The 12,723-nt window shown below is 37.3% G+C and overlaps 1 protein-coding gene across 18 annotated transcripts in view; it reads left to right on the top strand.

The window, feature by feature from the left end:
• Window positions 1-9,990, top strand: part of LOC102695688 (inositol polyphosphate-4-phosphatase type I A) — an 82,391-nt gene extending 72,401 nt beyond the window's left edge. For 10 of the 18 annotated variants that reach the window (XM_069178715.1, XM_015364272.2, XM_015364269.2 and 7 more), the window contains one exon: window positions 1,680-5,828. In XM_069178715.1, the coding sequence (XP_069034816.1) occupies window positions 1,680-1,860 (181 nt within the window). In that variant the 3' untranslated portion in view covers window positions 1,861-5,828. The other 8 variants (XM_069178718.1, XM_015364281.2, XM_015364276.2 and 5 more) reach the window with 1 other exon arrangement.
• The last annotated feature ends 2,733 nt before the right edge of the window (window positions 9,991-12,723 follow it).

The raw sequence follows: 12,723 nt of genomic DNA, 5'->3' as shown, positions 1-12,723 counted from the left end.
CCAGCAAATGGCCAGCAAGAATGTTTCATTAACTACAGACGGAGTGCATACCTGTCTACGTGCATTTTTCATCTCTCATGTCTCATTCATACCATCCTCTGTCTGCTGAAACACTGCTTTCTCAATGATAACCAAAATACAATAGGCCACAGCACCTTTTCAATCTTTCATGATTAATTTGAAAGCCCCCCTCCCCCGAAAAAGAAAGGATAAGACCCTACACCTTCTTCTGTAGTAGTACAATGCTGTTTGGTCTTTGCCTGCCCTCATTCTTACATTCCTCTTTGTGTATTGTCTTAAATTTTCTGGCATTCAGTTTTCTTATCCTTTCTATATTTCTTTGTGATTTGACCCTGCCTTGTCTGAAGTAATACAGTTTAATGAACATTTGGATTAAAAGTAGTCCTTTAGCAGATTTATTACTCGCACGTCTAGTAAGAATTTCGTTTCTGTCAATCAGTCTCCATGACATTTCATTAGTTGTTCAATTTAAATCTCGAATTAACATGATAGTCTTAGAGACAGTTTAGTAAACCACAGTAGCTTTTGACCAAATCATTGCAGCTGTGGAAGAGGGAAGGGAACATACAGAAGAGTTAGGCTCAAGGTGTTCCTGAAGTTAGCCTCTCAGCAATGCCTTTTAATAAGACTTGGTATATTGGCAAGAAGAGGCCACAGGAGCTTTCACAGAAGTGTAGGGGTGAGTTGAAGACACATGTAATTGTGTGGCTTTGTGCCACCTGAAGTTATTCCTCAGTTAAGAGCATCACACACAAATGTGGCATAACGTTTTAGTGTTAGGTAAGTAACATGACATACTGTAGCAATGCGGGGTACGGAAATAGTAATGTGCAGACCTTTTCCTGGAGATCCACAATGTCTTCTCATTTTTGTCTCTGCTGTAAAATATGTGAGACCTGAAGGACTGTGGTTCTCCAGGACCCAGATATCATACCCCTGCAATCAGTTTTATTTGAATTGGATACATGAAGTCTAAGGCATTTGTATCCTTACCTCTGCTAGGTGTAGATCTTTTAAACCACCAGAGTAATAGAGTTTAAGACATTTATTGCAGTTTTAATTGTTAAATATTTGACAGACAGCACGCTGTTCCCCAGCGCTTGGGATAAGTAAGGGTGAAATCCAGGCTGGTTGTTCACGTTCCCCTGCCTCCCTGCCCCTGCCGCTCGCTGACCGCAGCATGCAGACGCATGACAGTGCTGCATGGCCCTCCGTCCGGCCGCCCCGCGTGTGGGGAACGTGAAAAACCATCCTTTCTTACCTCGCTTTTCTTTTACCTTCCAAAGACTACAGAAAATTGCTCTTATTTTTGTCTCTTCTTTTTTATCCTCTCTCTCTCTTTTTTTGGGTGATTGGTCTTTCTTTCTTCAATTTGCGTTGGTGGTGTTTGTTGTGTTTTTTCCTCCCCCTCATATTGCGTTTCCACCCTGGCCTCATCATTGTTTCGTTTTTTCCGTCTAATATTTTGGCCTCCACGCCATTTCACCATGCTTTCTCCCCCTTTATCCGACCCATTTCGTTGATATCCACTGTTGTTTTTTCACTATGATTACTGTAATTCTTACTTCCATAACTCCCTGGCCACCCTTGTGCATGCCCTTTGTTTCACGCTTCCTCCTCTCTCGCTCCTTCTCCTTCCACCCTCTCCGTTTTCACAGCATTGGAACTCGGGAAGTGGTCACACAGAAGAACTTGAGTGGCCTGTTGCCCATCCGCGATTGCAGGCTAGACCCCAGCCTTCTCTACTCTATCCCTTTACTGGCCCTGAGCCCCAATTTACTGGTCGTGTGGCTGTTTCTGAGCATAGCGTACCTGCTGGCTAAAATGCGTTGCAAGTGAAGACAACAGCCCCCAGGCCCTGCAGAGGTTCATTTGTGAACGATGGGGGAAGTGTGCAGCCCTGAGGCCAGCCATCTAAATATTATTGCCTTACTTTTATTTCAAAGAAACACTACTGAACCACTGAAACTGAAAAGCTGGAAAAAAAAAGATTTGTAAAAAAACTTTGATGTAAATACACATTAAATTATTTTAGCAGATATTCTAAAAGATGTATAAGATATTATTTATCACAGATTCCCAGTACCTCATAGTGGTCATATATACACAGAGTTTATTATACAGTCCTGTGTCTGGACTTGTTGTCGTTGACAGCTTGTTTTTTCAGGTCTTCCTTGCGTATCTTGTTTCTTATGGCAAGAGCCCAATCAGAGCTATTAATACTATTTTTAATTAGCCAACTTTCTACGTTTGCCAGTTTTTGAATAATTGCAATGTTGTGATATTGGCTGTTCTAATCGGGTCTTCCCATCATTTGTCAGGGAGATTCTGGCTGCTTTAGTTAAACTGATGCACTTTCTATTTTTGTGAAGAACAGCATAACTTTGCCAGGTTAGGATCAATAATGTTGAGCATTAATATTTTTGGGAAATGTACAGTATATCAGAACATGCTTAAGGACGCATCAGTGCCACTGTACTTTTTGTGTGAATGCCATTCTTATGCTTTGTTTATTTACATGTTTTCAATTATTTATAGTGGATTAAAGTCTTTAAGTGGAGTTCTGTAGAGGATGACATTGTGTCCCCAGTTAATGAAAGAAAAAGTAGTACTTTCCTTAAAGGGAAGAAATCAATACAAATCAATCATTTTTTAATTGAACTGACAATTTGTATTGTGACACCCCCAGATGTGGAGAAGCAATTTCTAAACATGTTGAATTGTATAGGAAGGGATTTCTCTTTCTGTTCCATTCATTCCTGATGCGATAATTAACTCCCTGTTCATGATCATGCATCATAATTTGAGTTTACTTCAGTATTGATTCAGATACTAAAACTAGTTTGATGGTATTGATGAAGACATCCACACAAAAAGTCATTATAAACAAGACTTCCCAAAAGCTCATGTTGTATAGCAAACTATGCAGTCCTTCGATACACAATCACTGAGATTGTATGTATTGAGTATTGATTGAGTATGAGTGCAGTCATTTGCTGCTGAGCTCATAACTAAACTCATTCATCTGAGGGACAGACACTGCTGGCTCAGGTCAAGGGTGTATCATTACCTTTGTGTGATCAACAATTTGTCAGATATTCCTGGAACAGATGGACTGGACTAGGCCTAGCATTGTGACAACAATGTCTTGCTGGGCTCCTGTGACCGTGTGGCTTTGGCAGTGAGTGCAGTATCTCTCCTGCCATCGTTGAACACTCACCCATAGGAATTGTGAGGCTCACGGCATGAAAAATTGCACTTTGATGAAGATCTCTCTTCATGTACATTTTTGAATGGCATGGTCCATAACACTGGAAACCTCTGATCAGCATGACGATGGTTAGTGGTATTCTGAGTTTCACGGTGCCCTTTGTGTTGTACCAAAGATTGTCTAGCAGAATAGTGCGGTTAGTGCTTATGGTTATAAATCTAGCCATTTTGTACAGTGGTGAGCAGGGTTTAAGTGGTAAAAAGCATGACTCATGGTTTAGAGGTAGCCCTGCATCTGTCCATTACAATAAGTACAAGTCTGAAGCAGCTGTACTCTGGCATGCTTCTTTTTGTGTTAGTTGCCCAGGATTGAGCTGTATTGTCTGCCTTGAGCCATCATGTTGAGTAGTTTAAACTGCTGTATCATATGATATTAGAAATATTTTAAGAAATGGTGGTCTGTCATATGTAACCCCTGAGTAGTAATGTTTACAGCTGAACCAGTCCAATCTAAAAGCATATTTTGTGGTTTAGAATAGGTATAGGTATTGGATTGGCTGATATTAAACTCCTCCTGTTTAACACATAATCCTCTTTTGATTTTGAGGAAAAGGAACCAAACAATTGGTCTTTCCACAAAAGGCATAATAGAAAAATCCCAGGCAGGAAATGAAATACATTCCTATAATACACTTCCTTGTAAGCCAAACAAGAGGAAAAACAAGCTCTCCTAATCTGGAATTTCAGAAAATATTTTGTTCTTTGATCATAAAGTGCACCCTCCTCAGTGCTTATCTTTTTAACTCAAACTCTCAACCAAGAAGAGAAAGTTAGTGGCTTGTGCTTTGTGAGTCACCCAGATGATTTATACAGTATATGATAGCAAATTCTGTCCATCTTGTGAATGTGATGAATCTTCTGCATCTGCAGTTCTGGTAAAATACAAGAAGTCTACATATACAGTATTCTGGGATGTGTTTTTTAAATTCCAAGTTAAATTAAGTATTTGGTGGGATTCATATCCTGTGGAAAATAGGTGTTTAGGCAGCTGGTCAGTGGCAGTTGGGGTATCTAGTAAGAATTTGTCAATTGTCCTCAGTGTGTCAGCATTCTGAAAAGGCAGTCTAGGACTAAATGACAGTTTTCATGGGTAGTCAATATCTGATGATTCTCATGTAGTATAACAGTGGAACCAGAATCCAGACAATGTGCACATTTATCATATGTGAATACTATGCAAGCTGTGTGGTCCACACACAGAGTTTATTGTGTAAACTTTAATATATAGTACAGTACCCCACAGAACTCTGTTACTGGCTTGCTTACAAAATTAACTGCACTCCTACTTTCAGAGATTGCTGATCTCATTCTCAAGTTGTATACACATACTGTAGTGATCCTTTACATACGATGAAAGGCAGACTCCTTAGCAACATATTTTAAGATTGTAAAAGCTAATTACTTGTAAAAGTGGGTATCTGTTTATGTGTATGTGAGCAACATACAGTACTGGAGCTAAACAATCCTATCTTGTTTTGAGAATTAAAAAAAGAAAAGGGAACTTCATGCAATGCCTGTGGCAAAGACAATAGCGTACATATTTGCTTTCCAAGAACTTCTTTTTAACGAATGCTCCTAATAATAACATTATTTTATCAAGCATGTGACATTAATTATATTTTTAGGTTAATACGTTGTGTTAAAACTTTGCTTAAGCTAATGTGGAAAAGGCTGTTACAACTGAGCCTTCTTGTGGACAGTTATTGGGTGAATTTACAATGAACCTTTGTCAGGGGCAAATGGTAGCATTTGTAAAGCAGATTCATGGACGTTGACCTATGTAGAGAACCATTGTGTGTTCCACAAAGCTCTGAATTAAATCTGTAGTACTCTGTATATTACTACACCTGTTAAATACTCTAGGCACTGTCTCTTGTCATGGCAAGACTCCGCCTGCTTATCTCCTTATACCCTGTGGCACATAGTAAAACATAGTAAAAACAATCTGGTAACTCAGACCCTCTGTAGCAAAAACAACCCCCATCTTGGGTTGAACACCTTACTTTCTCTCACTCGACAAACGCAGCACAAGCTGTTCTTTTACTGTATTTGTGGTGTGTGCTTCCGTGCTTTCTTCTGGCTCCCTCATCACTGCTCTTTGGTCTGCCACATGTGGGGGCTCCAGCCTGCCTTGTCGCCTAAGCAGGTGTGCACCAAAGAATGTATTGAATTAAATGCGTCTACGCCTGTCATATACCATAAGCCACATGAACATGAGGGGCATTGTCTGAGTCTCCTGAATGGGTATAGTAATGTGTTTTGATACAACATTGGAGCCAGTGTCTGTAGGCGTAGGCCCCGTTTATCCAAAGCAGAACTACACCAGCATGAAAGGATGGTGTCTATTCTGTGTTTATTTCTTCTGTAGAGCAAAACCTTTTGTAGAGTTTATGTTGTTGACATATAAAGCTGTGTCCATGAGTCACTCACTCCTGCCATCCACCATTACTGTTAGCGCTTGGTAAGACTGTTCGGTTTGTCATTGTCTTAACAGGCTTTTTGTTTCTCCACTGCTATCATTCTCTGTACTTGTTCTCCCCCCAGTGAGGGTTGTCGGCGAGAAAACACCATGAAGAATGTTGGATGTCGCAAGTATGCTTTTAATACGCTGCAGCTGAAGGCTTTTCCAAAACATTACAGGCCTCCGGAAGGAACCTATGGAAAAGTTGAGACTTGATAGGACACCTTAAACACAACATAAAAGCAACAAATGTCCTTTGCTTAATGCAGATCACTGTTAAAAAGATAGTTGTGAAAGTTCTGTGATATATATATATTGTACATGTAATTTAAAAACCTACACACACGCACCCATTTGACAGAGCAGGTAGAACCAAAAGCATATCGGCAAGTCTTGTTTTTTCATAGTCTTCAACAGATGTCCTCCTATAGAAGAATATAGATAGAGCATGCTTTTTCAGGTTTAATAAGACAGAAGAGAACCCTTAAATGAATACGAGTTCACTGTTTGATAGCGCATTGATACAGTTCCAGTAATTTGATGAGAAGGTGATTTGTGACAAAGCGAGCCTGTAATACAAAACGTGTTGCTTTAATATGCACCCACATTCATTTAAAATGTCACTGATTGCTAATATATTTGCTTTGGCAGCTATACAGAAACACTGATTTGTGAAAGTAAACGCAATGTAGGTCAGATTAGATAGTAAAACTCAAGTGCTGGGCATGGCAGATCATCATTGGGAGTTTCCAGATCACTAATTGTATCATTTTGGACATTTATTAATCCTTACATTTTAATGAAATCAGGAAAGACTTAAATTTACATAATTTGTAAAGATTAAGATATTTCCATTCTGTGAATTCAAAATAACTCATGTTGTCAGTATGAAAGCTTTTCGATTTTGCTTTGCCGCAAACATTTAAGTCACTGCTACTGAGAAAGTCCATTTGCAGTATGTGATCTGGGAACACTACCAAGTGATGATGCAGAACAGGGGTGGAACAGTCCAGGAATTGATATACAGTAGTATTCAAATGCAGTCCATATGTTCTAAACAAAATTATTATAGTAAAAAATAACATTAGGCAGAGATACTAACCAAAATATACTGATCATTTAGAAATTTGTTTTCTTATAATATTTAGTTTTCATTTAGAAATATTACAATAGGAAGATTTACCATGCCTAGAACCTCCTGAATTACCCGGATTTCGAGATGTTCTGTGGTTTCAGAAAAAAGTCTCTATATCCATTATGGACTGCATATCTGCTTGGAATTTGCCTTCTTTTTGGTTTGCGTAAATGCCTGCACTCCGAATCCCCTCCAAATTTCCATTTTCCTGGGAGCATGCTTTGCTGAGCTCCTGGATGTGCTCTGTTCTTGTGTCTCAAGAATCGCTTCGCTGCGAAGTTTAAAAACTAAAATCAAATACCAAACTCTACACACAGAACACGGCACACCCATTTTGACTTGTTGTTGTCACTTCCCATTACTGTCCATGTGCAGTTGTTTGAATTAAATACCATTTTACATGCTCTCATATAGCTTTACTGCCTACATTATATTTGCCTGTACCATGTGGTGCACAGCCTACATAATGCAGTGCTAGTTAAAATCTAGTTTATACTTTATGGTTGTGTAAGAACAGTGCAGTGTAAATCAGGCCTGTGGCTGAGCATGAGAGTTACTTGGTTACAATATTAAGTGCCCGTCTACCAGTTCCAAGTTGTAAAACCTTTTTTGTGGGGTTAATAAGGCTCTGTAAGATTAAAAGTCCCCTTATTTCTGGAAGCTTAAGGTGATTGAAAAAAGAAAATAAACATCATCTGTTCTGCCTTCATAGCCACAGACCCTCCTGATTCATGCAGTATTGTATTCATTCTCAATATGAGAGTCACGCTGTGCTTTTTCTAAATCTGTATATCTGCATGAATTTGTTTCCGAAAGTAAGGACTGGAAGACAGGCTACAGATCATTTTAAGCCCTGAAATGCACAAAAATATCAGTGTAATACCCAAACGCTGAATATTTAAAATGTAATGCAATGTTTCTTTGTTATTCTGTTTTTGTATGGTATTTGGATTTGAATATGAAGCTGCCAAGTGGAGCTTTGCCTTGACACCTTTGAGAAAGAGACCGAGAGACAATCTAGTCTTTCACAATCAAAACAAAATTGGAATGTACAGAAAAAAACTGCCTTATCAGTGCTTTCACAATTACATGTTTGTTTGGTGGAGAGTTTTGCAGTGTTCAATTGATGCAGTAATTTTTGCCAGTAGTTTTCCCTGTGATCAGTACATCAGTCTGTTACAAAAATCAGATCTGATAGCCAGATGTTGGTGCTTCTCCTCGTCTCGGAAAGAGCTATCAGACCCTCAGGCCTGTTGCTTTACAGTTAGTCAGCACTCTCATCTTTGTGAAATTGCAGCTGAGCTGATTATTTGGGTATATTAAATGTACCCTTTGCTGACATTAGCTGAAATTTTCAAAACCTTTTGCATTTTAAATTTAAAAGCCATTATTCTGCCCAGTTTCAACTTAGAGTTTTAGTCTTACTGAAAATATTTTTCCAATTGCAGACCATTAAAAAAAACCTATTCTATTAAATTCTTAGAGTTCTGTAATTCAACTCTTCACCTGGAGAATGATTTGAAAAAAATAAAATAAAATGAAAATATCTGTCACTACTTTGGAGTACTGGCAGAATTTCAGTCTACATTATAAGTCATTTATCATCAGCCTCAAGTCTTCAAAATGTGCTTTGGTTATTCTGGTATGTGGGTTTTCACTTTTAAGTTATAAAGGGAATAAACATCCAGTTGTAGATGAAGCAGATGCATACTGTGTGACAGGAAATTTAAACAAGAACTGCAAGTGTTTAAAGTTTTTGACAAACATTTCACAAATGATTAAATTGCAAGTGAATTTACGGAGAACAGCAAAGACGTTGTGAAGCCAAGGAGATTAGCAAATGTTCATAGACTACAACCATTTTAACCAGGTACTGCCCAGTTTCTAACTGTATGCATGTGAACACTGTTGTCACCTTACAGCAACTTGAGCAACAATCTCTTGGCATGCAGTTGAACACATTTTCATCAGAAGGCACAGTAGCGCCTCACACATTAACCTGCTAAGGCACAGCTGCAGTGTTTCTGGAAGTGCAATGTTCAAAATAAAGTTGTTCTGAAAGATATGCTGGAAACATTGATAATATGGGCATATCCGTGTTTCTTGTGCATGTGCCTCCCCTGTTCATCTGCCAAATTATTTCAGCAATAAATGTGATTATCTGTCTCCTGTGATCAATAATAAAAGTGTACATCATTTGATTAGATCAGTAATGTCCCACCCTAATTACATTTTTCACCACACCCTCCAGGGAATGAACACATCCAAAATCTATGTGCAGTCGATCTATCTTGACATTTTTGATGAATGCTGTCTTGTAACTTTAATTTCTTTTTAAAAAGAAACACTATGGTTCTCCTTAATTCATCCATCTTCTTATGCTATTTCATAGTGCCCTTCTTTGATATAAAAGAAAGTAAGCCTGTCCAGTCCAATAAAGTAAAAAAGAGGTTGTGTACAGTCAGTCCTGTTTTTTTTTTCCCTGCAGCTTTTGTTTGGGCTGTCTGTATGAGTTAGGCCTTTAAATGGGATAATGATGAATACCACAGCAATTTGCACTTAAAATATCCCTACATAGCATTGATAGCCCAATATATACAAGAAGTTTGTGAAATACAGTGACCTGCAGGTCTGATAGGACATGATTAAGGTATTTACAGTGTATATTTATTACTAATGAAATGCATGTAGCAGACCTACCATAATTTTACTTAAAAGGAACTAATGTACTGCTTCAAAGGGTCGTATTGATAAGAACTACTGTGAAATGCAATTTGTATTGTCTAATTGTACTGTGTACACATTTTATTTTAAAACATGTTTTATTGTAAATTATTCAGAACCATACTTTTTTTATTAGCATCCAGGTTGCTCTGTATGTTGCTTTACATTCTTTAAATACAGATACTGTATACTTTAAAAATATGCTCTTTCACCATGTCATTTGCCAAGTTTTATGCATTGGACTTTATTTTTATGTTTGTTTTAATGTATTAAACTTCAATGTTTTAATTCACAGATATTTTTAGATTTAATTTTGCTGTAAATGTGCTTTTCCCAATACCTTCCCCTATGACTTAAGCAATTAAAAGAACTGACTATATATAGTACCTTTCTGCCTTTTATTGGTTGTTTTTATTTTTATTTGGTCACCTATAACTGTGAACTCACTATCACAAAAACAACAAAAAACTATTTGGATGGAAAAAACACATTTGAGAAAAGAATCATAAAACAGTGACTGAAAAAGAAAGCAGCAGCATTTCAAAATCCAAAAATGCAGCATAATACTTTTCTACATGATGTTAAAAATATTAACTTTTTGTGCCTGTGAATATATTTCTTGTTCACAAGTGTAAGCTTCCAGTTCACTAAGTTTCACAATCTCTTCCTGCATTTGTGCAGATGAAAGGGGTTGCCTTCCATACCTTGAACTGATGGAGGTGTTTGAAGTCATTTTTGCCATACCCTGCAAATGGAAACTGATGTCTCAAAAGTGAAAAATATGTGAACAAAAACTAAAGTTGCATTACTTAAACAGTAAATCATTGTATTCTGCATAATCATGCTACTTGCTGTTTAATTTAAAGACCACTACTTTGCTAAGATATTGCATAAATACTATAATTCCTCAGCAATTATAGCTGTAAAACAAAAAGATCTGTAGTCTGTCTTTTAAGACAAAACAAAAAGTCATAGAATTGTCTATTCGCATCTTACTGAAAAGAAAATTACCAAGGTTTAAAAATGTATTAATTTTATAAATAAAAGAAGAGCAGAATGAAGGGAAGAGAGTTATAGAACTAGCTAACTGTCAAGTTAAAATAAATACAAAAAAGGAAAGAAAGTTGCAAATTAAGGGGTAATTGTAATGTAAAATCAATTTTACCTTTCTGACATGTAAGCTGAGATTAATGAAAATATGTCTTTTAATTACCATTCTCGGTCACATCTTCAAAAAAATTATCATTGGGATGAACAAGAAATATCAGAAATGTTAACAAGAGGCGTTTAGTTCATAATTATCTACTGTAGTTTGTCCTCATTGATTTCAGGGTATTGGTTTATGATCCTCATGAAAATGTCTTAAAAAATATGAAATTATCATCTAAACTGTGGTCTAGTTTTCCCGATACGTTTGTACATATTGTTTCTCTGGAGAATCACATTTTTACCTTCCACCTTCGGGATATACTTCCTTCTTTTCCAAGTACATTCTGGGCCCTTGTGAGTCCATAGTTTTGTCGTCATTTCTCACTTCAAGGCCCCTTCTTCCAGGTAAGAGAGATTTTATTTAATTTTACAAAGACGATGCAGTATTTATAGCTTACAGATGTTTGTAAATAATAACCCAGGGCACTATCGTACATAACAGGAAAACTAACTGAAATTACCCAAATGTAAGACATTATATCATATTACAACATGCTGTGGTCTTTATTTAGACTTAGGCTCACCGATCACAACACGTGCAGTCAAATGGAGTGGCTGCAATGGAGAGAGATATACTGTTGTTTTCAAGGTCGGAGTAGCTGATGAAATCTACCAGCTCTGCCTGGACAGGTAGGTTTTGAGGAGAAATTGGCATCTGATGAAAGAAGAGAAAGACAAGAAAAAAGTAGTTAAATTTCACACAGGCTGGAAGAATGTACATTTTAAACATTAAAAAGGTTGGTGGTTAACACGAAAAGGCAACAATGTGTTCAGTTTACATCACCACAATTTAAGAAATACACTGTTGCTCCATCGTATGAGGGAGAGCAGCCAGACTGAGACTAATTCCTGAACTGAGAGCAATGTCTTCCTAACACAAAAGAAAGGAAATGAATCTCTTAACCATGGAAGGAGTCAACATGCTGCTTTGATGGAGGTATTCAAAAGCCCTGAAAAGCATTGATCATATCAATCTACGAAATAAACAAAGACTGAAGACTCTTGTTAATCAGGTTATGGGACATTCAGAACATAAATAGAAGATGCTCCTTTATTAAGAGAATCATAGCTGACAGTGCAAACAGTGTGAAGAAACCACTTGATATATATTTAGTTTCCGCACATTTGGGAGATCTGTTCCTCTACTGTGTGGCAATTTATCATTTCTCAGGTATGTTTTGTTCCAAATGTCCATTTTCCATGGAGTAGCTTGCTGTTTTTAAGTATCACTAATAACAGGGTAACACTATAAATGGTAGGCTAGAACATAAGCATCTTGACTTCTCTAGAGCTAGATGTTTACAATTTAAGAATCCGTAAGAAACATGACTTTATTTCAGGAGACCTGTGACAAATATGCTGATGTCCATACATTTTAAAATGATTACCATAAAGCCATTTATCATTCTAACATGCTGAAATAAACAAGAGGTTCCAGTCACAGTTGCTAGGAGGATAAATGTTACTCAGTTTTCGGACCCTTGCACAACTTTCTACATTTTGTGCCTCTAAAGCATGACTCTTGTAAAAAGCAGTTACACTTCATGTGAACATGGCAAGGATATTTCCTAAGGATACTCTTTGTGGGACTGCCACTTGGTGGAGTTCTTTGCTAGCTTTTGTGTTACTAAGGAACAAGTAATAGGTTTATTCCGTGCTGAAATGAGAAGAGAGGAAACAGCGTTTTGGCTGTGAAGCCTTCTTCAGGTGTGAGAGCCACACACTGACACGTTTTGTGTTACTACAGTATGTGATTAAAAAGAACCATTAATGAAAGAACTAAAATCATTTGATAAAGGAAGACTCATTTCAAATTGAAATGGTATTATTTTTCTAAAATCCATCCATCCATTCAGCCATTTTCTAACTGCTTCACAACCACTTAAGGGTTGCGGGGGAAGCT

This window comes from Lepisosteus oculatus, chromosome 15 (genome assembly GCF_040954835.1).
Source record: "Lepisosteus oculatus isolate fLepOcu1 chromosome 15, fLepOcu1.hap2, whole genome shotgun sequence".
NCBI classification, from domain to species: domain Eukaryota; kingdom Metazoa; phylum Chordata; class Actinopteri; order Semionotiformes; family Lepisosteidae; genus Lepisosteus; species Lepisosteus oculatus.
Note: the sequence above shows the minus strand (reverse complement) of the source record. Positions and strands in the feature narration are given on the sequence as shown.